General features: G+C 38.9%; 1 protein-coding gene across 1 annotated transcript; it reads right to left on the bottom strand.

Moving 5' to 3' along the window:
- Positions 1 to 10738: 10738 nt before the first annotated feature.
- Positions 10739 to 14737, bottom strand: NDUFA4 (NDUFA4 mitochondrial complex associated). Its single transcript, XM_056482927.1, has 4 exons — positions 14495 to 14737; positions 13768 to 13856; positions 13388 to 13448; positions 10739 to 10978 (listed from the first exon to the last, which is right to left on the bottom strand). Exons 1-4 carry the CDS (start codon positions 14537 to 14539, stop codon positions 10922 to 10924), a joined length of 252 nt encoding a protein of 83 aa, XP_056338902.1. The 5' UTR covers positions 14540 to 14737; the 3' UTR covers positions 10739 to 10921.
- Positions 14738 to 23252: the final 8515 nt, after the last annotated feature.

The following is a 23252-nucleotide window of genomic DNA, read 5'->3' as shown; positions in this document are numbered from 1 at the left end:
TCAGCTAACTTGAGCTAAGCAAATCCCTTTGGAATACATCCTTATTAAAGTTATTTTCATAGTGTAAGTCCATCTAAGATGCTGGAGACCATTTGGCTCATCACCTCACTTATAGGCTACTCAGTCTTCTTCATGCCAGAAGGATGTGCCTGTTCCTACTTGCTTTTAAACTGTAAAACAGGAGCCATTTAGGGGTTTAAAGTACCTCCAAACCTTTAATGCAGACCCTTCAGGGCACTCTCATTCCTCTAGATCTGTGTTAGGCTTATCAAAAGAAAGGTCTGAGCATATCTGGGCAGTGTGGGCACTTGGTGTGGGCAGGGAAAGGAAATTGCACTGAGACAAAACCAAGATGGAGAAGGATTGAAAGTTGTGTTCTCCCAAGTATGAAAGATAAAAGAGAAAAAAAAAAAAAAAAGATATTTCTTATTAAGGAGTTAGCAGCTTATTTTATTTGTCATCCTATTCCATCAGAAAAAATTCTACTTGCTCTATCCATTTCTAGTACAGAGGCTCACCTGAACTTCAGCTAACTGCACATATCCAGGGCCCCAAAACGTGATATACACAGTGTATTCATTGATGGCAGTATATATGTACATATTTTCACATTGCATTCTAAAGAGAACGTTAACAGAATCCGTTCACCTTTCTCATAAATGCTATTCCTAATTTCAGATGTGAAGAAAATAAAGTGAATTCCTTTCACTGATTGAACTGACCTTGTAGGCACTTAGTAGATCCACAAGTTTCAAAATTTTAAGCTATAATGTTTTACTGAGCCACACTAAGCTGTGTAAACATCTGGTGGACTGAATGGTGCTAAGGCATACACACAAAAACTGACCCAGGCAGACATGGTTCAAAGGATACTCATACAATCAAGTAATAAATATCAATAAATTGTGGAAACCAAAAAGAACCAAAATTATTGAGTTCCTTAATAAATTGACTTATCAGAATTGGTTACATTTTAGTGCAACTACTATTAAAAAAGAGCACAATTATTTTTAGTATCTAACTATTTTGGTTTGATTCACAGCTAAAACAACAGATTTCTGACTGCTTTGTAAGTTTGAGAGTTATTTACTATTTTGCCTTATGCATAGTATAAAATGGAGTGTTTTAAAACACTTCAATAAATTATCAGAAGTTTAAGTTTTATATTGCCTTAAGTTTATCAGGAACAAGTATACCTAAAATCCATGAGTCTTTCAATTTTTCCATTTCCCTCACAAAGAGAAAGTCATTGAACAGAAATTTATCACACTTTTCCCCACCTTGGCAGCCCCTGGAAATGGAAAGCAAGCCCTTGAGGCTGGCCAGGTATCCAACAGCTCTGCTTATGATGCTGTTTTCTCCTCAGCTCCCCCTTCCAATAGTGGATAAGGGCAAAGACTATCTGCACACAATTTTTGGGATGTCTTACAGTGAGTTTGGTTTTATGAATCTTGTTTAAGGTACATAAGGCCAGTGGAAAATTATTCAACTTCCTATTTCTGTTGGATATTTGACAAATAATTCTCAGCTTTACCCACAATTTATTTGCTACTCCAGTTTATACTTTGTAAATGGTACAGACACTAGAAGAAATGCTTTGAACATTTTCTTAGCCAGAAGACTTTTTTCCAACTTCATATTCAAGGACTAGGAGTTTATTCTGTTTCTGCAATAGTAACTGGGTTTCTCTGTAATGTAATAGTGCAGTTCTGGTTATTGCCTGAACATTTTGTACTCAATTCAATATAATAGCTTACCTCTTCCTTACAGGAAGAGCTGCTTGGGACAAGGAATAATGCAGCACTAGAAAAGGAAGTCTAGATGAGCTTAGTACAGGACTTAGAATTGTGTAGGGGTGGTGCTGAGCATAACGTTCATGCAAAAGTGCTCTTCACAGTCCCAGTTTCATAAATAGAACCTCTTTATATTCCTCTGCAGGTCTAGAAACCTTTTTCAACATCTATGTTATCAGCTGGATTTTTGTCATCTGGTAATTAAGAAATTGCTTAAAATCAAGTACAAAATAATAAAATACTAATTTTTTTCTTCCCCCTCCCCACCCTTCCCCTCACTACACTTGCCTTTATACATAATCTATTTAATTTATTTTTTCCTATTCTTTTTATTCACAGTATGTCCACAATGCTGAGTTTAGGGTTGAGGTAATTTTACAATGTTTATATGTTCCAATGTTAAAATAAATTGGACCAACTTGGTGTTTTCAGCTGTCAGAGTTCAATAGTAAGAATTAAAACCATCCATGCTGGGAACCAGAGATTTGGTGAACTCTAAGCTCTTCTTCAGGCAGAGGAAGCTACACTCATGCTTGTCAAGGAGATTAAGGAGAAATCTGATTGAGTCTGGAAGACTATTGCTGCAGTGGATTACAAGTTTGATCTTCTCTTTTTTCAGGGATAAACAACCTCAAGGGCTAGGACACTGGCACAGAAAAGCAGATAATATCACTAGCTGTGAAGAAAAAGTGTGGCTGTATGGCAGGCCCAATAAATGAAAGCAAATGAAAGTGAATCAATTCAATAAAAGTGTGGTTGTGTGCTTCTGTGCAAAATTGACACTTTTATTTTTGTATTTGTAGATTAATGTGCACTCTTTCTCCAGCTCCTTTCTATCTTATTTATTCAGACTGTATACTGTTTTGGAAAGGTCAGCCTAGTATTAGGACTATGCATTGGATCCTGGAGCTGCCATTGTGCAAATGTTTAAAATTGAGTCTTTGAATAACAGATTGAATAAACATAGGAATAGAGATTTATAGCTGCTGGTGGAGTGTGGAATTTCTAAAACTGCATAATCTACTACATAAAAAGGAGGGAAATTAAGGAGAATTTAGCAACTAACAAAAAATACATGCCCTCTAACTCTTTGATCTCAAAGACCACAAGTGTGTTCAAAGAACAATTAACAACTAAAAAAAAAAATCATACAAAAATTGAGATTGAGATTGTCAGAACTGGATATTTTCCTCTAGACTGCATGTTCTATTTTTTCTTAAACAGATCTTATTTGTGAATGTAAAAACAAACAAAACCCCCACCAACCAACCACAACAACAAGATAATGGTAAAAAAGCCGGATTTCTAAGTTCTCCTTTGTAATATTTATTATATTCAAAAGCTATTGCAAGATAAAACATCACACATACATGTATATATACTACATATACTATATAGACACTCATTTACAAAAAAAATCAGGCTATCCTAGAGCAACCAGTAAGTAAAGTAAACCACAGTAACACCCAACAGCATTAATTTCAGTGATAGCACATCTGCACTAAAAGCAGCTTTTTCCCTTCACAGTGTATGCTTTCTGAGTAAGATCAAGAAAGGATTCTGATGGTTTTAACTCTATCCTAAAGCAAGATGATCACTAAATCAGATAAACTATTAATCTGTTTAAAGCTTGTTACTCCTGTTTTGCCAAGGCTGAGATGCTTTGCAGCAAAAAAAGCAGCCAGGACTCTGCCTGCCAAGAATCAGACATCTCATGCATGTTTCATAAATGTTTCTCCACTGAAAACTCAAGGATTAAGCAAACACTAGTTCAGTTTGCAAAAGGTTCCACTAATGATTTTAAATAACTCAGAAAGTAATCTTAGCCCCATTTAAAGCAATAGTAAATTTTACCTCTATCTTTTAGCCACAATACAAACCCTCTCAAATTTATGTTATCCCAGTGTACTGAATATGCTAAATCTTTTTGCTACACTTGTTAAACTCCTAAATACTTAGATATATGGATTTTTATTATTAAGTAAAATCTCCTATAAATTTGTATAGATAAATCCATCCTTATCCCTCCATTGACATAGAAAATATTCACTTTAAGAAACTAAGGTTTCATAACAAAGCTTTGCCATTTATAACATAACATCACCACACCCTAAAATGTTGTGTGAAATAGATCAGCTCTCAATTAAGCACCTTTTGCAGCAAGATGGAAAACATTTCAACAGAATAGCAATATTGTGTCTAAAAGAATTTTGATAGAGCCCTCCTTTACTTAGAAAATAATAAGCTTGATGCAGAATGGATAAATAATAGTAAGCACCATTAAGATTTGCTTTCCAAGTATGCTGGAATACCAATATGGAATATTAAAACACATAAAGAAATAGGCTTATTGCCTGATATGCATTGTATGACCATATGACCATAATCACTGTCATTGCACCTCACACGCCTTACACAACTGGAACATGGTGGGGAGAAGATAAGGAGAAATTTTCCTTTTTGGCTCTAAAATGGCAAGAGAGCTGCTGACAAACAGGCCCTGGGTGAGTGCAGCAGGCTCTGCTGCTCTAATGAGGCACAGATGTGGTGCAGCTGGAAGGGCTGGAAGGGCTGGCGCGGCGCAGCGCTCGGTGGAGCACGCAGTGAGGAATCCTGCCTTCTGCTTCCCCAGCGTGAGGGACTCTCCCTTGAGAGCTGGTGAGCCTGTGGAGATTCAGCTGCAAAGGGACACACCATGCTCGTGAAGTGGGGAATACCATATGCCATTTAGCTATCACAGGGTATGTAGGCTCTGTAGTGGCTGGGTGAGCGTCACCGTATTAATGTGGAACATATCACCTGAAGGGCAAATATTCAAAAATATTTTGTCTGTGTGTGTACTGTACTGTACTACCCATATATAAGTGCACTGTGTGTATATATGCACACATTTTTGTAGAAAGTATTTTATACTCACAGCACCACAAAACAATGAATGTAATGAATGCTCTTTGTGCTGTTTGCATTTTGCAAGCACAAAACCACAGAATTCCCATTCCTATGTTGTTTTTTTTTTTCATGAAATGGTCCAAATCCCTCAGTCTCGCCCTTTAAAATCACACAGTATGCTCCAGACCACATAAATTCACAAGACAGAGGGCAGTGCTGCACTGCAGTAGCTGAGATGGCTCCCAGACAGCCTGGACACCAGAAGCCATGGCCCTGCAGCAGTGTGAGTACCTCTGCTAGCTTGAGCAGATGCTGTGGGCTATGGTTGTGGCTGGGCTGCTATTAGTGTGAAAAACCAGGCTTGCTTGCCCAGTCACACTGCTTTAGAGCACAAGACTTAGCTGAACAAATTTCCTTAAGGCTTAGTGTGTATTTGAAAGCAAGCCATGCAGTCTTTAACTGACAGCACTAGCCAGAACACCCAAGTACACCTCTCACTAGAAATCAGAAGTTAATTTTTCTTCTCTGTTGGAAGTTGCATGCATTAATTAGTCCTAAGAAAATTAATATAGTCAAGATTGCTTAAAAAATTCAAGGTCTAGTTGGCTTAGGAAACAGAGATAAAATGCAAAATAGTATGCATTCTACAGAATTAAAGTCACTGAGTCAAAAAATTGTGTGACAACTGAACTTGTTAACGTCAAATGTAATTGTGTGCATGCACAAAATAGTAAATATATGAAGGAGCTCTAAGAGTCCTCTCTGAAACTGTGCATTTGTAAAGCAGATTTTTTGAACAACCTCTACCTATCATGGTTTAACCCCAGCTGGCAACCAAGTTCCACACATCTCTCTCATTTTCCCTCAGGGGGATGGGGGTGAGAACCAGAAGAATAAAAATGGTAAAACTCATGGATTGAGATACAGACAGTGTAATGGGCAGAACAGAAGTCACAAAGAAGGAATTCATTCACTGCTGCTTTGGGCAGGTAAGTATTCAACCATGCCCTGAAAGCAGGGCTCCAGCACACCTAACAATTTTTTGGGAAGACAAACAATGTCACTCAAAAAATTCTACTCTTTCTGCTTCTTCCCAAGGTTCATTTTATCAGCATTGTTTCCAGCACATATCCAACACACAGCTTCATACTAGCTACTATGAAGAAAATTGACTGTATTCCCACCAAACTGTACTGAAAATTCAGTCCTCAAGGGAAATGCTGCAATCAAAAAATTTAATTTTACTACAGTGACATGAAAATATCATTATGGACATTCCTTCCTTCCTCACTGAACCTAAAATAGTTGACAAGCTCTTAATGCAAAGCCTGCTGTAGCTGGTGGGGAACTCTCTTTTAATTTCAACAGGTACCTTGTACAATAATACAAAATCTGGTTTGAGGCAAGTAATACCATTTCGGTCCCTTCCAGATCTACAAAGATCTCTACTTTGTGTTAACAGTCTTTCAGTAGAAAAAAAAAATTACAGAATTCAAATACCTTTGTGTTCTTTACAGCTGCATTTTTAAGTGGAAAATTTACTATATTCTTTCTGTATATGGCACTAAATTTATTTGGTTTTATGCTACCAAATAACATACTCATACCTTCTTGAAAGAGGTAACAGTATTTTATCCATTTAATGTACAATGATCTTGTTCTGCCAGGATATGAGATCTCTTCTTTTTCAGAGAGATCAAGCTTCCATGAGATCATCTATTTGTTGGTAAATATTTTGGTGTCAAGTGAGGTTTCTATTGCAAATTTTAAAAAGATTTACTTGGATCACTTAACTTTTCTGCTTACTCAGAAACCTGTGACACAACTGTGATGAGATGTTGATGGGAAAAGTGCTATTTCTTTTTAACACAAAAGTAGCCAGCGATTCCAGCATGTCAGGAAACAGCATAGCCTCACAGAAGGAAAGCTCCTGACAAGAGGAAGATATATGAGTGAAGAGGATTTCTCAGGCTAGTAAGCAGAAACTCTGGCTATCTAGCTGAGGAGAGGATGAGAGAATAAAGACTGAAGACAAGAAAAATGAAGACCTTAAGCAACATACCTATACACATTTATATGCTGCTTTTCTCATTTTCTATAAATGCAACATACAAACAAAAAGATCCATCCAATTTTCTATGTCAGAATTCATGTACAAAAACATTTCCCTGTGACAACGATTTGTAATGGAGAAATTCATTATACTTCCACTGCACATTTTACATCCTCTGCTTTCCTATGCCTGAGTGAGTAGGCTGCTTGTTTCTGTCTCTCCATTCTCCTCGCTTTGGATGTTACAAATCTCTCTTTCTGGGGTCTCCAAAAGCTCATTCTTCTCCCACATAAAAGCTCTCTGTAATGACTGAGAAACAGTAAAACACATCCAAATAGAATTTCAGATACACTACTGGACTGTTTATTTTGCATTTGATGTGCACACAGGTAGATAATGGAATATTAAGCTTCATTCAGAAGAGCTCCACTGTTCCTGAAGCAGAGTGTTTAAGCTCCATGAGCCAGTAAATGCAGCTACATGACTCATTTGACTGCTGGGGCAAGCACCTACACTTCAGGATTAGGAGGTCTGCTGCTATGTACAATATAAATCATGTCCACTGCCTGACCACTGCATACTGTGCTCTGTGGTGGAAACAGTTATTTGGCAAAATGCTCTAAATTTGAGGATCTCATTTCAACTTTGCCCATGGTTCTCTATGCATTATCAGCCCAAGAGCAGGTTAATAAATTGTAGAATTTGTAAAAACTCCACTAATCTTTTCTCCAGCTACCAGGCCAGCTGTGAAAGATTTGCTTTGATATGGGAAATAGGAAAGGCTTGAGTCACCTTTTTTATCCTCACTCTGTAAACGCTGCTTGGTAGTCTAGATCACTTTTAAGTACTCAGCTGCTGTAGTTTGGGCCATTAGTCAACTCCTGACCTTATTCCTCTCTGCCAGGGATTGACAAAAGCAAACAATTGCCAGGGACCTGGATAAAAAGCAGGTCAGGTAGTTCTTCACAGTCCATCCATCCATCCATCCATCCATCCATCCATCCATCCATCCATCTGTGAAAAAGAGTACTTTCATATTTAGGTGTTGCACCACTAGCATAAAACAGCTCCTGGAAATTTTGTCTCTCCTTATTTTGGGGAGAGTCATACCCAACTGCCTACTTTGCTACACTTCATTACAGGAAAAGTCACAGGGTACCTGTCCCAATGCTTTGAGTAAAAATCCACTGAAAGACTCTGGTGATGCAGGTTTTAATTTTCATACATAAAATTAGTATTAGATTTAAGATGAAAGATCTTCTGAAACCTTCTCCATTTGAAAGCATAGGACGAGTTTTGTTCAGAAACAATAACAATAATAGGGTGAGACATAAAATACTATGAGCTTAAACTAATATAAATGGTTACTGAGAATTATGTCATAAAGAGAAAGCATAAAATAAGATAGATGAAGTTCAGACACAGTTCACATGTTTACTTTACTTTGTTGGAATGTTTTAGAAACTGCTTCTATGAGGCAATGCAGAAAGAAAAAAATGCTATTTTCAGAATTACCCATAAAATTGTTTTTATTTTTATTTCACACTATTGTCATTTGTAATCTAAATTCAGAAGACAGTGCACTAGACCTTCTTCTGCAGTTATTCTGCTACTGCTTTTTTATTTTGAGCAGTAATTTAAACCCATTGGAATATCATGCTTTTGTCTTTACTCTCAGCCTAATTCTCACTGCATCCTAATAGGCCAAGCAGTCATGGCAGGTGTAATAAACAACTTCTGCATTGCCAAATATATGCAGAAATTGAAGGACATAAACTAAGAATGCTCCCACACTAAATCCAAGAACTTACTGTAATTGATGTAAAACCTGATGCAGCTCCATCTGTCTATTCCATCATGACTGTTGCTCTTTTTTTTTTTTTCTCCTGGAATACTTCCTAACCTTACCTGAGCTTTTATAAAGAGGTAGGAGAGAGATTACTTTCACACAAAAAAAAAAAAAAAAAAAAAAAAAAAAGCTTCAATGATCCCTGGTCATTTTAAGCACACTATCTTTATTGCTGGGCTGAAATTTCCTCCCCTAAGCTTCCAAAAAAGCTAGGAAGTTAAATTTGTTTGACACAACATGAAGATAAGAACATCTGAAGCAAATTATCCCCTTAACATTCTAAGAAAATCCTAGAGACTATCATGAAGTGTAAGTGGAGCTAGAGCAGGAAGTTTGAAACTGGGATAAAATTCTGCTTTCTTCTTGTTAATAATGAGTTCTGCTATCTTCCTGCTCTCAGTGTAGGAAGAAAAAAAAAAAAAAGCTATCAGTACTGAGGAAATCTTATTAGATTCAACCCTATTTTTAAACAGCTGGGATCAAAATCGTCATTCTGACACACTGGTGCCACTCCATTAAATTCCAGCAGTGGCACCACTGGTAGAAAAAGAATGGCACTCAGATTTTTCACCATTAAGTAATCTGTTTTCATTACCTTCTCAGCAGTTTGTTTCATTTGCCTGCAGTAGAGAAACTAAAATTAGAAAACATTTCATGTTCATAGTTAGTTTGCTTCCAATGTGAAAAAAAACAAGTCTATAAATTTGCCTATTGGATTATGGCTTCTGCAGTTCTCTTGTAAAGTTTTCTTTACATTATAGTGATGAACTGTAAATGGTGTAGTGCATTATTTTGTCCAAAGTAATTCAAATTAATGACCCTAGAAATATTATTTTAGGGGACTGTTATAAAGCATTGACAATACCCATGAATATTACCAGCAAAATTTCTTTTCTTCTTTGTAATGTATGCCTTGCTATGTGTTAATAAACTACTTTCTGATCATCTTCAGAACTTGCTGTCTATTGCAGGAGTTCCACTTGCCAGTCTTGTGTCAATTCCAGCAGCAAATGAATATCAGGTAAATGCTGATAGCAAACTATCAAAAGTTTGAACACATTTTTCTTGCCTTTGCTTGCATACTCATGCTCACATTTCACATTACCTAAAACATCACTGATTCTGACTGAAAACAGAAAAAAAAAATTGAAGTGTGGTAATCTCCTAGGTAACCTAGGCACCTTGTAACTGTGAGAATTATGTTAATTTAGAAAGTCTAAAAATTACTTTATTTTTTTAATTTAAATGAAACTTTGCAGATATGCGTTATTTTGCAATTACCACAGAAGTCTCTCTTCTCCCAAGTTCTTGCTGCTTGATTTGACTTTATTACTTTTAATAGTTGCCATAGTTATCTGCATTCTTGGGAGTCAACTTGAAGCAGAGTATCAACACAAGAACAGCTGTGCTCTGTCAGATAGTCCAGAATTAATACCCCTTATCCAAGAAAGGGCCAGATGTTCACAGTAAAGCACAAAGAAGCTACCATAAGTTACAGACTTGCAGAGATATTTTCTTTTAGTCTTCCCATATCAAGACTCAGCCAAGTACTAAAGTGTAAGCTTTTGTCCTCTCTAAAATGTATTTTTGTTCTTACATGAACAGCTATTTCCCAAAACCTGTACCCTCTTCTGCTATGTGCCTCCCTTCCCGAAAACTGTGATCTGCAGGAAATCTTGAGAATGTTTGTAGAATTTTTTTAAATATTGAAAGTTGTCTATTTATTTAAAAAACCTGCTTAACTTGAAGAGAAAAAAGAAAGGAAATAAAACCTTTTTTGAGAGCTCAGTGTGGGTTTTTTCCTTCCCCCCCAGCAACATATGGCAACATCTGCTTCCTCACTGATGGATAATGACTTATTGGCTTTGACTTTTCTGCAAACAAAACTTCTTAAAGTGGCAAGTAGATAAATTCAGGTACAATTAAAAAATATATATGCACACATATAAATACATGCTTTCAAGTTCCTGAAGTCTGGTATAACTGCATGAGCACAGTTATTTTCCTGAGATCACACTGAGCATAAAGCCCATCACAACAACTTTGCTTTCTTGTTGAGGAAACATGAACTGACTTTTGCTTACTGACACACCATACAGCAGAAACTGTTAACAGGAGGATATTGTCACTTCGCAAAATGAAAGAGCAGACACCTCAAGTTTTAAACGTTTATTAAGCCAAGTTTTAAACGTTTATTAAGCCTTGTCAAAACAGTTTCAAACACGATCTAGTGCTGTGTGAGGCAGATTTGATTGTTTCCTGGATGATCAAGCACGACACTTGTGCGGATGGCTTATGGAAGACCTTTCTGTGCAACTTATGGACATGAGTGTGTTTTTAGAAGTCAGGACGATCCTTTTTGAGTCTGCTGTAGTCCATATTAATGGAGACAAACTAGGAAAGAGAAAGGAAAAAGTATTATTTAAGAAGCTTGACTACACATTTTCTGTATTTGCTAAAAATATGAATCATTGAATTCATGTCAGGAAACTGAAATTGTATTTTGAGTCTGTGAACTGGGCATTAATAAATAAGCACTTTTGATGAGTAGTAACTTTTTAATATTAATTCTACACCCAGTATTAGAAGTCTTGCATTTAAAATGAGGCAATGGTCGTGTCTTCCACTAGAGAAAACCCACACTGACTCTTCTTAACCCCTGGAATTGGAAGTCCATTCAGAGGAACTTTTTACAGTACTGCTGAGTTTATCCATTTTGCTCAAAATCTACAGCTCCTGTATACTGAAGGCAACAGGCCAGGTTGCCAAGTGGCACAGAGCACAACCTCTGTGAACAGTGGCACAAAGGAACATTCAGGACACTGCCACAAAAGGCCAGTGTGGTTTAAGTAGCTGCATCTAGAATCAGAACATCCTTGAAGGATGTCAAGGAGGAATTAAAGTCAAAACAGATCCGCTCACGTGCTCAGTTTATAGTGCTATTATTGGATCCTGTTCCAAGCAATCCAGAACAACTCAAAAAGTTACTAGGGACAATGAGTCTACAGACTAACTACATATCTTGGCATCCCAGCCTGGCCTGACATCAAGCATCTGATAGTAGAGTTTTTCTTAAAAAACGAAAATGATGAAAAACTATTAGTTTGATTATTTTTACTTACACTCAATTTTTAAATTTTTTATATTTTCTTTAAGAAAACATAACAGCCTACAGCACATTCAAATTACAGCTTTCTGTGCAACTCCTACAGAAACGCTCAGGTTGTCAACTCTCTTCTTTGGAAAAAAACTAAGGAAGTTAATACGACATAGAGAAGCTTACAATAGAAAAAAAATCTCACCAAAAGCTAAGACTTGTAAAACAAGAATTTTTTACTAAAAAGTCATCCTAAAATTAGAGTGTATGTTCTTTTCCTTTCCCACAGGGCAGATTTGGAAAAAAATATGCCCAATGATACTCACACCCAAATATGGCAAACACTGAGGCTGTGTTCAGATGTTAAGGCTGAAGGGGAACGCTACACAAGTCATGCACTCTTTACAAGAATTTCTGATGTGCACTATGCACGATTTGCCAAGTTTAGATATTTACAAACCAGCAACATTCCAGAACTGACAATGAAAACAAAGAATGAAATGCTCTTCTTGGACTTTCAAGGGAACCACAACCTGTTTTATTTTGGAAGTGTGGGGTTTTTCTACTTATTTCAATGACTGGAATAGTAGTATATGGTACCAGACAAGACACTAGCTTTGAAAACACAGTAGGTTTGCTTTTTTGGTAGCTTGAGAATAATCTTAAATCATTTGTTACAGCAGTCTACTAACACAGCATTCCTGTAAAGCATGATTAAACATGACTTATGTCCAGAGAAGGGCAATGAAGCTGGTGAAGGGTATAGAGAATAAGCATATGAGGGGGTTGTTGTTCAGCCTCAAGAACAGGAAGCTCAGGGGAAACTGTCACTCTCTACATCTCCCTGAAGAGGCTGTACCCAGGTAGGGGTTGGCCTCTTCTCACTGGCAATCACCAACAGAATGAGAGGACACAACTTCAAGCTGCATCAAGGGAGGTATAGGCTGGACATCAGGAAGAATTTTTTCACTGGAAGGATTGTCATACATTGAACCAGGCTGGGTGGGGGTGGAGTCACCATCTCTGGAAGTGTGGAAGAAATGACAACATGGCCCTTGGTGCTGTGATCTAGTTGACAACATGGTGTTCAAAAGCTGAACTCAATAATCTTGGAAGTCTTTTCCAACATAAATGACTCTACGATTTTAGGATTTCCGTAAACTACCAAGTGTTTTAGACATCTTTACACACTTCCTCATTAGTTAAATGAATTTAGTTAAATATCAGCTAAAGAGTATTTCTATTAAATCCAGTTACTTACAATATTGTTTTGTTTTCAAAAAATCAACTGCAGACCTGAACTCATGGTTATGTTAAACACTGTCATTGTCCTGCAGTGTTTCTCATGAGTAAAGGCCAACAACTTAGAGCTTAAGCTGTAGTTCAGATCTTTTAGGGTTTTGTTCTTCTCTCTGTAGGTTATTTCTGAGTATTATCAGCCAGTAAATTCTTCCTTTACTTATAGTTCCTCTTTTCCTTACAGTGCAACAAATATGACTGCTTTCATACAGATTCTTTTAACCCCATTAGCAACCACCATTAGGAAAGTTTTAAACTTCAAACTCAGCCATCTCTGCTCAGAGCTCTAGGGCAAACAAAAGGAATACATCACTCACCCAACTACTTTCCCATATAACCAAACACCCTAAAGCAGTAGGCTACAACTCTAATATGATGCTCCCAAAAAATCTAATTTCTCATTTTACCTTGTATTGGTCACTGGGAGACATTTTGTTCCAAGGTTCTGGGTTATTTTTCTTGTCCCAGCTATTGAGAGAAACGCAAGATATGAGAAAATATTAACACTACCTTCAAAATAAAAAAAAAAAAAATAATAATATATGTACTGAGGTTCTTAAGTCATGGAGTCAGCCATCCAAGCAAGTTTCCACAGAAAAAGGCACTGTCCTTTGTCAGCAGTCTCTAAATATCATGGTAAACAAAGAGATCTCCAAGTCCAGGAAACCTCCACACACTTAATGTCAGCTGATACTGGATCAAGACATTAAGGCCTCCAGGAAAATAAAAGCCAAGGCAATGACATATGCAGCAAGAGGACTGGCACTGGGGATTACTGAATACATACCTGACATCAGGGTTGAACATGGCCAAACGCATCAGATACAGGCCTGCACCAACACCTCCAGATCCAATAATCACAAACAGAGGGATCAACTGGAATAGCAACACAAAAAAAAAAAAAAAAAAAAAAAAAGTATTATCCTACAATATAGCAAAATAGTATTGATACATAGCACCTCTGACTTTGACTACGGCAAACCAAGGAACAATTCTACAGACTTGGAGCCACAAATGTGCGGCCCTCTAAACCCCTGGCATAAGCTCCCTGTTTGGGGACACCCCTGGGGTCATTAGGGAACCAGCAGCTATAAAGTGGCAGGTATGAAAAATATAGTCCTACATGCAGAAAAAAACAAAACCAAACAAAAGATTCCGCCACGTCGCGTTTCTGGGATAGACAATCCTCCCTTCACTGCCAAAACAGCCCCTACCGTCTGTATTCAGAGAACAAACCAAAAAACATGCGAGTGGGAGCGTGGGGGCAAACTGATGGGCGAGAGGAACGGAAAGGCCACGCCGAGCCTTGCAGCACAAGCAAGGCCGCAGAAACCGGGGCAAAGAAGGGACCTGGCGGTGCCTGCTGGAGCAGCTCCGGGCGGTCAGGGGCCGGGCATGCACAGGAATAACAACAGACGGATGGCCGAGGAGGAGGCGAGGCGCGGCCGGGGGCACCGAGCGGCGGCGACAAGGGCGGGCGCGGGGCCGAGCGGGCACTCGGCTCAGGTACTCACGGCCGGGTGCTTCTTCGCGTGGGTGAGGATAGTGCCCAGCACCATGGCGCCGGGCTGCTGGTGGCGGATTGGTGGCGGCGAGAGCAGGCGAAGATCTCGCTCCGTGCAGGCTCCGCAGCGCTGCCCCCTCCTTCAGTCGCCGAGCCCCAATGTCACCGAGGCCCCCGCCGCGGCAGGTGCCGCCGCCGCAGCCCGGATGTAGCAGCTCCCGCGTTCGCCTGCTCGCCCACCGCCGCGCCGCGCCGCCCGCCGCCCCGCCGCGCCGCCCCGCGCCCGGCCCGCCGCGCTCCCCGGCCCCGCTGCCCCCGCGGCGGCGCGGCCCCGGCCCGCGGCAGCGCGGGCAGCGCCGGCCGCAGCAGGCACCGGCCCGGGCACCCCGGGCAGCCGGGCAGCGCCGCCCCTCCCCGCCCGCTGCGCCGCGGGCAGCGCCTGCGCCAGGGCAGCCCGGGCGGGCAGGGCCCCGGGGAAGCGGCTGCCCGGCCCGGAGAGCCGCCCGCCCGTGCCCCCTCACGGAACGGGCCCGGCTGGAACGGACCTCAGCGGGTCTTCTCGTCCGACCTTCTGCCCAGCAGGGTCATCCCAGAGCACATGGCGCAAGACTTCGTTTCGACGGTTCTGGAATGTCTCTCGTGAGAGAGACTCCCCAGCATCTCTGGACAGTCTTCCAGTGTGCAGTCAACTGCACAGTTAAGTGTCTCTTCGCATTCAGGTGGAACTTCCTGTGCATCAGTTTCTGCTCGTTGCTTTACATCCCACTGCTTGGCAGTCCCAAGGAGAGCCTGGCTCCATCTTCTTGACACCCCTTACAGATATCAATAAAGTTCCCTTTCAGTCATTGCCTTTCGAGGCTGAACAGGCCCAGCTCTCCCAACCTTTCCTCTTAAGAGAGACACTCCCTTAATTATCCTGGTTAATCCTCCACAGGACCTATTCCAGGAGCTACTGAGGAGCCCAGGGCTGGACACAGCCCTGCAGGTGCAGCCCTCACCAGGGCTGAGGAGAGGGGCAGGATCATCTTGCTCAACCTGCTGGCAATGCTCTTCCTAATGCACCCCGGGATACCGACGGGCTCCGTGGCCACATGGGCACACTGCTGGCTCATGGACAGCTTGCTGTCCACCAGGACCTTCTTGGTGCTGCTCTCACACCACCCAAGAGCTGCTGCCTCAGAGCCACGGGGCAGAGCCCGCCAGGCCTTGCTGAGAGGCGCCTGCTGCTCCCTGAGGCTGCAGACGGCTGGGAAGGTGTGTGGCAGCCCTGGGTACGAGCACATCCCTGTCTGCCTGTGTCTGCCTTGTGTCTGCCTCTGTCTGCCTCTGTCTGCCTCTGTGTCTGTGTCTGCCTGTCTCTGCCTCTGTCTGTATCTGTCTGTCTGTATGTGTCTGCCTCTCAGCTGGGCCCCTTCACTGGGCAGGCCTGAGCACTCACCAACCTGCGTTAAAACTCGAAGGGGTGGTTTAAAGGTGATGCAAAAGAGTTAAAAGTTTCATTGTCCTGAAAAGGGTACTGGGAATGAAATTCATCACAGAACTTCCAATTTAATTCTTTGCTACGGTCAGGTTGGTGAAAGGTGGGTGTGCACACGGCATTGAGACAGCCCTTTGATTTTCAAAAGCAGTTTATAATGATGTATTTCATGTGATTCTGTCTATTCCACATGGAGTACTGCATCCAGCTCTGGGGTCCCCATTACAGGAGAGACATGGATTTGCTGGAGCAAGCCTGGAGGAGACCACAAAAGTGATCAGAGGGAGGGAGAAAAGGCTGAGAGTTGGGGTTGTTCAGCCGGGAATAGAGAAGAGTTGTGGGGTGACCCATTTGCAGCCTTCCAGTATGTGAAGGGAACCTACAAGAAAGCAGGAGAGAGACATTTTACAAGGGCATGTTGAGATAGGACCTGGGGGAATGGCTCTAAACTTACAGAGGGCAGGAAGAAATTCTTGACTTGTAGGGTAGTGAGGCACAGGAACAGGCTCTCCAGAGAAGTTGTGGATGCCCCATCCTTGCAAGTGTTCAAGGCCAGGTAGGATGGGCCTTTGAGCAACCTGGTCTAGTGAAGGTACCCCTGGCAGGAGTCAGCTTGAAATGACCTTTGAGGTCATTTGATCCATTTATGATTCTATTATATTTTGGCCAAGGTTGCTTTAATTATTTAAATATGGCTTGAATTTAATTTTTTTTCTTGTTATATAATTTTAATGAGCTACATGGCTATTGATTGTATGGAACTATGTCCAAGTGCTGTCCTATTTTTTTCTCCATTCCTATCTGTCTTATACAGAATTAGGAACCTAATGCCTATCTTTGGATAGTATCACCAGCCACTCTGAGGTGTGATTTCTTTTACAAAAGGTAGCCCAAAAGATAAATTTGTCCCTAAACATTATAAAATTCATTGTTAGGTAAAGGGAATATCATCATGCTACTAACCTAAAACAGAAATAGTCCTTTTCGTAGGTTAGAAGCAAAAGAACTTTTTGTGAATGCTCTTAGTTTCTGTGGCTGTATATAGCAAAGTAAAATTCTGAAGTAAAAGATAGCAAAGTGGCAGAGAATAAATGTATTGAAGCAAATGGATGTCTGCTATTTCACTTCTTAGTTCCACGGACTGGCTTCTGCTTATTTTCAACCATTGTCATAAATGGTTATGATAAATTCTAGGAAAAAACCCATCCCTTGCATATCATTCAAAAATCTATTTTTTTTTCCAGATTGACAGATCCAGTTTAACCTGGATAACAGCTAAGTTCAGTAATTTGTACAGATGCATTTGATGTCATTAGGTGGCACAAGAAAAAAATAGTTATAACAGTGTTTTCTTTGGAGCAATGCAATCCTATTGCTTGTCTCCTTCATTTGTTTCAGAGTTGATAAACTGAAAAAAAGGATAGTTAGTGTGCTCCAGGAGTCTGTTAACTGTTCCAGTATTCATTATGTCATGAAGATTGTACTTTTTCATTTTTTTTAAATGGAAAGAACAATTTGCTTATGTTAAGACTATGAAAAATGATACTATTGCTGCTATTCTTCTATAGAAGAGAAATATGTGAAACCTCTAAGAGCAAGTTGGAAGGTTCCAGTGCTCACCTTCTAGTAGAGTAGTTGAACTTTTCACCATATACTTGGATTGCAGGAGATGCCCATTGCTTAACCAGCTGCTGGAATACCAGGGAGCAACCAAAGGGTAGATGGATAGCCAGAAACCATGTGGGGCTGCTCAGCAAAACTGCTCAGACTGAAACACTCTGCTTCCTCAGGCACAGCCAACATACTAAGTGAAAAAATCTGGAGTCTACAAGTATCCTGTTTCCACACTACTAAGGGAATATCATCAGAGGTACATTATTTCCACTAGGCTGTGTCTTGGGCACATATTTTTAGGAATGACTTTTATGTGCTTCTCAGTATAATTTTTTTGCAATGATTTATAGTTTTTACTGTCTTGTGCCTTTATGAATTTAAAGAGGCATAGCACCTGATCAATTTGCAGAATTTGTCATGCATTTCATGCACTTTCATAAATTTTTGTCATTTTGTACATCAGCTTTTATTGCCTGGACCTGGATGGCTCAGCTATTTTGTTGTTCATATACATGCCTTACTATTTATAACACTTGGAATTTTGTGTATGGGAATGAATTTTGCAGACAAAAAAAATGAAGTTTGAAAACAATCAGAAATCAGATTTTTTCATTCTAATTTTGTAAACTGCAAGTTAATATTTTTAAATTTCACACAAAGCAGCATTGCTAAAAATGCAACCCCTCACTTGCATCACTTGGCAAAATTCTGAGTATAAATTCAAAGTACTTCATGGCATCTTGATGGTGGATCCATGGTTCTGAGAAATACCTACTCAGCTGCCAAGTTTGAGTGCTACTGTGCTATAGTTATATATAAATTGTCTGGGTTAATTTATAATAATGCTGTCAATATATTTGCCATACTTGAAGACTAAGAATTTTCTGTAACTTATCAACCCATTCCCAGAAAGACAGTAAACACTGGATAAAGGTAGATAATGTTGCCACTCTCTTTTCTGTCACTTAGCTACTTAGCTGCATTTATTCCCTCTTAAGGTTTGGTGCCTTTGTGTTCACACCTGACAATTAAATTTATGATCCTTTAGTTAGACTTGTTACTTCTTTTAAGTAAAGATATTTTTGTGTAGGTTTCTGCTTTTTAAATAATGAAATGCGTGGAATATGAATGCATAAGTCCTTCAGGTATTTTTGCAAGATTTTGTGATGAACCAATCCATTAAGAACTAGGAGCTAGACTTGCAGTAGTGCTCAGCACTGCTGAAAAATCAAGTCCTCAGGTTATTCTGATGCTTTTATTTTATTTTATAGTTTCTATTTTATTTTTATTGTCTGTTCCTTCTGTTGTACATCCTTGTATTTCTTTTTCTGCACTTAGCAGGGGGAAACAGCAGAGCAGGATATATGTGCAGACCTCTTCCAAACTCATTGGAGTAGTTTGCTTACATTTTCCCCAACATCTGACTTATATTTGGTTCTAACTCTGTGAAATGGAGTGGCTGCATATTCTGTTCTTGTATCCTTGGTCTCATGGCTGTAACAGAGACACTAACATTTCAATATAACAGCTTGTGATAAAATCTTCCATTAAGTGCAAACATTGCAATTGTTCTGAAAAAAAAAAAAAAAAAAAAGCCTTAAGAACTTCATAATGTTATAGTCAGTTAAGTCAAATGCTATGCTTATAGAGAAAAAAAAAATGGAAAGAAAAAATTAAGATTAGAAATGAAATTTTTTTTAAACTGCAACAAAAATATGTCTAACATTTGAGAAACTACGGTGAAAGGAAGTAAACTACTGGAAATTTGAAAGCTAACAGCACAAGGGCTATAACAAAGAAGAAATTAAAAATTCATGGTATTGAGACGTATAGTATGGAAATATTCTACTTCTCTCATTTATGTTGATCAAAAATATACATTGATAAAGGTTCCTGTCTCCATATTTCTCCATTAAAAGTACACAGTAAAGGACAGGGCAAAAGTTCCTGTCTCCATATTTCTCCATTAAAAGTACACAGTAAAGGACAGGGCAAAAGCATAACAGCTGAGAAACAAGTACTTAAATTTTATGTGGGCCCTGTCCCTGCTTACTTTCTAGATTCAAAATAGCAGATGAAAACAGCTGCTGTTTATATTTAAAATATAGTTTATTTTGGGTTATATAATTTGCCAAAATTTAGGATGCAGAAATACAGGCCCCACACAGCTTTCAACCAACTGCATGGCTTGAATCTGACCAGAAGAGCATAAGAAGTTACTGGAATGATCCCCCCTAAAAAAATACGCTGATCCAGTGCCCTTTTACAGAAAATCTCTTTCATGGAATTGCCCATAGATGGTATTTCCCTGTAAGCTGCTCTGGTGGTTGATTTTAAAAACTATCTGAACTCCATAAATAAAAGATAAGTTTAATGGATCGACAGAAATTCAAAATCTTTACTAAAAATATAAGCAGGACTGGTACCTGAAACTGGTTTTAACTATGTGCTGCTTCAACTATCAGCAACAACTTACTGAAGACAAATTAAAGGTGCTTCTGTTTCTAATGCCTGTAATTGTCTTGAGGCTTTTTCTGATCTTCCATCTACATACTTGAATAATAGTTCGAGACTATTCTGTGTCATTTCTTTTACAAATGCTAAGGAAGAAATACGTAGTTCTTATGAGTCCTCTGCTCTGTTGTTCAAAATTTAAACTAGCCTCTGGCTAATTTTTTTGTTTGCACATAGTTTTAGCAAAATGTACTCAAATCTCAGCTGATTTTTTTTTTTTTTCATGCTGGAAATCTATACCAACTGAGACAAGTCATGGATTTCCATGTCTGGCATGACAGTTATAGTCACACTAATAAAAACGATCATATTTCATGAACTATTGGCTAGTGACTTATAAAAATTTGATCAGGATTTGCTCTTTATTAGAGCTGTTCTCCTTTGCCAGGAAATAATAGTTTGGTCTTGACAGCCTTTTCCAGGACACATTGCTGCTTAGGAGAAACTGCTGCAGCTGCCACAGGAATGACTCAAGCAGACAATCTGGGAACAGAGCAAAATGCTTACAGGCAGCTTCTGAAATGTAGAAATACACACACACAACCACACATAAAAAGTATAATTGACTGTGCAACAGGAATGATACATGAGATCTTGCAGTCACTGTACATTCCAAATATTAAAGAGAACAATATAGTAATAACAAAGAAACATGAAAACTGTGCATGTTTCTAAAGTATAACCTTATTGCTATGGCACTATCTGCAAAAGCCGTTGACAACAAAGGATTACGCAGTTAGAAAAGTATAAATAGATTTTGTATTCCAATTTATTTTCTGTATTTTTTAAGGCCATGGAGAAAGCTGGTATTTTAATGGAACCACAATTTGTAGAAAGAATAAGGCTTCTAAATATAACAGTTTCAATAAGCCAAAACTTGTTCTCATTTATGACAGCAATAGAGCCTTTAGAGGACAGAATGAGACATAATTCTGATGAAGCTATTTTCCACAAACCTAGGCTGGAGAAAAGTCTCATCTATCTTCCACTAACAAGAGCTGTGTGCTTTTGTTTTCTTTATGGAAAGGGTAACAAGGGATTCTTGCGATTTATGAACAGGACAGATACTGCTATTTTGGAAGTAAGGATGTTATTCATGTACATTATTTGCCTCCCTTTTCTGCTGTAGTGTTTAGAAGAAGGTTAGTATTTGTGAAGTAGAAAGGATTACTGAACAGAAACTGCAAAAGAATGTTTCTCAGGTAGTTGAGAAATGTAGTATGTTTTATGCATCGCAGCAAGAAGAGATACATCATTCCAGCTGCTAATACCAGATGACAGAATTATTACTGATTACTTTAGGAATCTTTGGATCATGTTGCAGATCCTGGGAGTGTTGGGTTACACAGAGCCATCTGAAAGGGATGGGTGTGGAGTATGTTTTGCATGTGTTTCAGTGAATGACAATGCACTGGGGGTAATACATTCCACAGAAGTTTAGAAATGCAAAAGTTAGGAGTTTAGTTCAAGCAAGTCTTACTTCTGAAATCAGTAGAAAGCTATGGGTGGTTCCCAGAGGCAATCTAAGCTAGAGCTAAAATAAATCACTTTTTCAGGATGTCATATTTGGCCTTTGCCAAAATCACTAGAGATTAAAGCTGATGCACAGGGATAGACTTCAACTGCATTTGAGAAGGTGTTTCTGGGTGAATCTCACGCTTACATTACCCTTCAGAGCAAAACCAAGATATCTGCAGTATCCTGATATGAACCTGGGAAGACTTGGAGTTCTTGTGCAGAACATTTAATAATATCTGTTTCTTGCTATTTTCACATGGTTTGTGCTGTGCAAAAACATTAGTCTTGGGGTTCCTCCTATGAGGGCTATGACATCAGACACTGTAAGGGCTGATGAGTTTTGTAAGTGGCCTGATTTTGCAGACAGTGGCATATAACTGGGGATAAGCAATTGGTATGTTAGCAATGGTTTAAACCTTTTTGTGGCTTTGCCAGAAGAAGTATAATTCAGACATGAACAATATTGGCATGGGAGGGCAATGACATGTCCTTGTAAAGAAACTAAGCCATTGTCCTTTTTCAATATCTCAGATTATTATTTGTTTGAATCATTAGTACTTTATGCAGATAATTTCTAACACAGCTGAATGTGAAATCTAGCTTGTCTCCTTATTGGGTAAATAATAAATTAATATGTGTACTCTCTGTTTGGGAGAAGGGAGATAGACCATGTTTCAGCCTGGATGCAGATTAGTGCTGCATCCACACATTTTGAAGAACATTTTTTGTCAATGCTTTTGTCTAGATTAGTACAAAACTCAATGTTCTGATCTTAAGAATACAAATTATCTCAATATCTCTCCTTAATAAATCACAAAAACTTTATCAAGAAGTGCATGAAAGTAATTGTTCTGGTTATTCTTGAGTTTTACTTACTCTTTTTTGAAAATTCTACTTGGTTAAAAATTGTATGATGTACCACTTATCGAGAAGTAGCATTCCCATGCTATCCTTTCTTTAAATACAGCTTCATTTCAATGTAGGGAATTGTATTATTATATTTTTGGGAAAAGGATTATAACGTGCTTTGATGTGGGACTGAGCTCATCCTTCTCCTTTGAATAATGTATACAGCATATCTGTAAGATTCACATTGTGTGATTGCATGAAATATATAACTGTAATCAGACTTCTGAGCAGGAATTTATTTTATTTGAACAGCAAACTCCTGACTGAAATGAAAATTATGTGAAGGAAAAAACTACAGCATGTCTTGATATTTCTTCTTATATGTACTAAGACATCAAAATTTTTCTTTGAGAACTGGCAGAACATAAGAGATAGCATATTTAATTAAAAAGGAGTTTCATAGCATACTTTTTTTTTTTTTTTTTTTTTTAATGAAAGGCTGTTTTTTCCTTACATTACACATGAAATCAGATTAAAGACAACAGAATGTTTTGTTTGTTTGCTTGCTGGTTTCAGAACATACTTGGCCCAAAACAGTTGACTCCTGTCTCACTAACCTATTTGACAAATTTACAAGTTTGTATACTTTGAGATGTTACTCCATTGATGCTGTCTTTGCCCATCTGCTTTTGCACTTTGGGACTTGCCCTAAAGAAACACCTCTGTAAGAACAATCTGTCTAATCAAACTTGAATTCAGTATGTTTATTTGTTGGGCAAAACAAAAATTTGATTTT

This window comes from Oenanthe melanoleuca, chromosome 2 (genome assembly GCF_029582105.1).
Source record: "Oenanthe melanoleuca isolate GR-GAL-2019-014 chromosome 2, OMel1.0, whole genome shotgun sequence".
NCBI lineage: Eukaryota > Metazoa > Chordata > Aves > Passeriformes > Muscicapidae > Oenanthe > Oenanthe melanoleuca.
Note: the sequence above shows the minus strand (reverse complement) of the source record. Positions and strands in the feature narration are given on the sequence as shown.

Coding starts and splice junctions, on each gene's coding strand:
- NDUFA4 (XM_056482927.1), bottom strand. CDS start 14,539: ATGGTGCTGGGCACTATCCTCACCCACGCGAAGAAGCACCCGGCC. Junction 13,857..14,494: donor ACGCGAAGAAGCACCCGGCC/GTGAGTACCTGA, acceptor TTGCTATTCCAG/TTGATCCCTCTGTTTGTGAT. Junction 10,979..13,387: donor CTCCCAGTGACCAATACAAG/GTAAAATGAGAA, acceptor TCTCTTTCCTAG/TTTGTCTCCATTAATATGGA.